At 51.7% G+C, this 2533-nt stretch overlaps 1 protein-coding gene across 1 annotated transcript; it reads right to left on the reverse strand.

Moving 5' to 3' along the window:
- Positions 1-348: 348 nt before the first annotated feature.
- PHACADRAFT_214876 (uncharacterized protein) lies at positions 349-2100 on the reverse strand (the record flags this gene model as incomplete). The annotated part of the gene is made up of 9 exons (XM_007403119.1): positions 349-1171; positions 1226-1261; positions 1311-1362; positions 1425-1440; positions 1493-1633; positions 1682-1695; positions 1752-1840; positions 1896-1993; positions 2058-2100. The coding sequence occupies 9 exons, from the start codon at positions 2098-2100 to the stop codon at positions 935-937; spliced, it is 726 nt and encodes a 241-aa protein (XP_007403181.1). The 3' UTR covers positions 349-934.
- Positions 2101-2533: the final 433 nt, after the last annotated feature.

A 2533-nucleotide genomic window follows, 5' to 3' on the forward strand; every position in this document is an offset into this window, starting at 1 on the left:
GGCAAAGCGCTTATTGCTTTGTCATCCGAAAGAGGAAGGTGGCTCAATTGGCTCAAGACGATCAGCACCTCCGAGTCTCTGATTCGCGTCAGCGCCAGCAGGCCTCTTCGGCTGCGGTAGATTTTTTCAGTGGAAATGGTCATTGTCACCATGTCAAGGAGGTGAGCAGGCTGACCAGGGCTGGCCATGTTGCCAGTCCGTGCTATCAGCTCCATCTGCGACGTCCGCGAGTTCTGACATACACTACTTCAAACAGCAGATGTCGACGGGCAGCACGTATCAGAAACTCTAACCGCCCTTCTAAGCTGTGAGTCTTCTGGCTACGGGGCCAGCACTTGTGGGTGACTCGCAATGTTCGTTGCTCTCAACTCGTAGTCATAGCACGATCGGGAAGCCGCCTCGTACGGGACGTCTCAGCTCCCGGATAGCACCCTTGGACGTTCCGTCACTGCGATCGTGCAGGCGTTCAGGAGATAATTTGATTTTTCGGCAGAACAAGTCTCTCGCCAGCCCCAAGCAAGGCCACCACACCGCCGGCTTCCAGCTCCAGTGCTACTGAGCCTAATTCGCTTCCGCCAGTCGTCAACTCCCCAATTCAGGCGAGCTCATGACGATGTCTTGTAGAATGTTTAACTGAAAAGTGACCGCAGCTGAGTGGGTGATCAACGGAAAACTCGCACTGCCGAAATGGAGAATAGCTGCTGGATGGCAGTTGAGCCAAATTAATACCCTTTCGATCTGAGCTTCTACCATTGAATACATTCGCCGCTGACTTCTTCGATACCTTCGCAGTAGCAACAATAGATGCTCCGAGATGACTAACGACACACCACTTGACTAATGCCGTAACCTCCAGGTTTCCTGGTCGCATACGATGCAAATATTACTGTCCACCCGGAACAGAGCGATCTCTAGTGCAACCTTCGACGTTGCCTCATATAGTCGCGCTGACCTCACGATGCCCTTCCCCGCCTACTTCTGCGGAACCGTTCTCTTCATTCCGGGGTTCGTCACTCCAGCCATCCTGCAGCGTCTCCCCAATGTTGCCCAATCGATTCGTTGACCTCCTGAACCGGATTGACGACTGTTCTTGCTGTCGGTCATTAATGTCCAGCGCCTCCGAGTCGACTGTTCGTAGGTTGATCAAGAAACGATTAATGAGCACCGGAGGCTGCGCGCCCAATGCGTGAACATCAAAAAGGTGAATGGGAAGCAGAGCACGCACTAGGGTAGAGATGAACGAGGACATGGGCGACAGGTCCTTGAGTACGGCGTTAGCCATTGACTCGCGCACTATGTCGGAGACGTACCGCGGAAAAGTCGAAAGTCAGCAGCTGGGCTATGTTCATCGCTACCAGAGCGCTATTATTTGCCGTGGTCCGTGAGAAATCTCTCCAGGGTGTGGACTTTCTTGTCACGCTTACATGAAAAAGATCGTTCCTGTGTGGGAAGCTGCAGCGGAAAATGTGACGGTGTATGGGTAACCACTTACCGTCACGCAGAAAACACGCTGTCAGCGACACCTCAGCATTGAGGCGGCGGGCTTGCTTCCAACGTCCGAATGTTTTGATCCACGTTAGGACGAGCACAATCGCGTCAGCGAGGACAGCCGAACCGCGTGTGATGTATACGACTGTGAGCAAGTGGTGTCAGTGTTTCTAGCGCGTTGAAAGGCTGTTACCACGGGGCCTACTTCTGTATTGTGATGGTTTAGCATTCCGAAACTGTAACAGCAAGTTTTGTGCACCTACGTGCCGGTTGTTTGCGCAGAAAACCGATATATCGAGACGCACTTCACGCCGACGAGTGGATATACGATGAAACTGTGCTTTGGGAAGATCTGTATAGAAGCGTCAATAAGGGTGTACGCAGATTTCAGTGGAGATGACACGCACCACATTAGTCGCAAACTGCACCATGTTCAACGCGAATACTATCAGCGACCAAACATAGCTCCTGTCCCAGATTGCAAAGACGCGTAGGGAGGCAAAGACTGGGGTGTCGAGAGCCAAGTCAGTGGACAAGTAGACTCGAGTAGGCTACAGTGTGATGCATACGCGCAGTCTGAATGAACCCGATGAGGATGAGTATCCAGGTCATGATGCCAAGCGGTATGCAGCTGTTGGTTGGGTTCTGTTAGGTGATATTTTGCGCATGGAATCCAAATATACTATGCTCACTCCTATAAAAAGCGCCATTGGAGAGACTACATGGCAAAGAACATTGGAGGCTTACATTCGGAGTCTCTGGCGCGAGTTCCAGGGCAATCGAGAGGAGTAAGCACCATCTCACTGAGCCAAGGATCACGGCGGATGCCGTGATAGGCCTCTTCCAGACAATTTCAATCTCGTTACCGATGGTGATCAAGAGTTCATAGACGACGAGACCTATGAGATAAACACTGTAAGCAGCGCGGTGAGAAGCAAAAAATGTACTTGCATGAGACAGCTGCAAAGACATAGTCTCGCACAATGCTGGGACGACAAGGACATGTATATTAGATCGTCGCGCGAGAGCAAGGACGACACTTACA

The sequence above is a fragment of the Phanerochaete carnosa genome (genome assembly GCF_000300595.1).
Source record: "Phanerochaete carnosa HHB-10118-sp unplaced genomic scaffold PHACAscaffold_772, whole genome shotgun sequence".
NCBI classification, from domain to species: domain Eukaryota; kingdom Fungi; phylum Basidiomycota; class Agaricomycetes; order Polyporales; family Phanerochaetaceae; genus Phanerochaete; species Phanerochaete carnosa.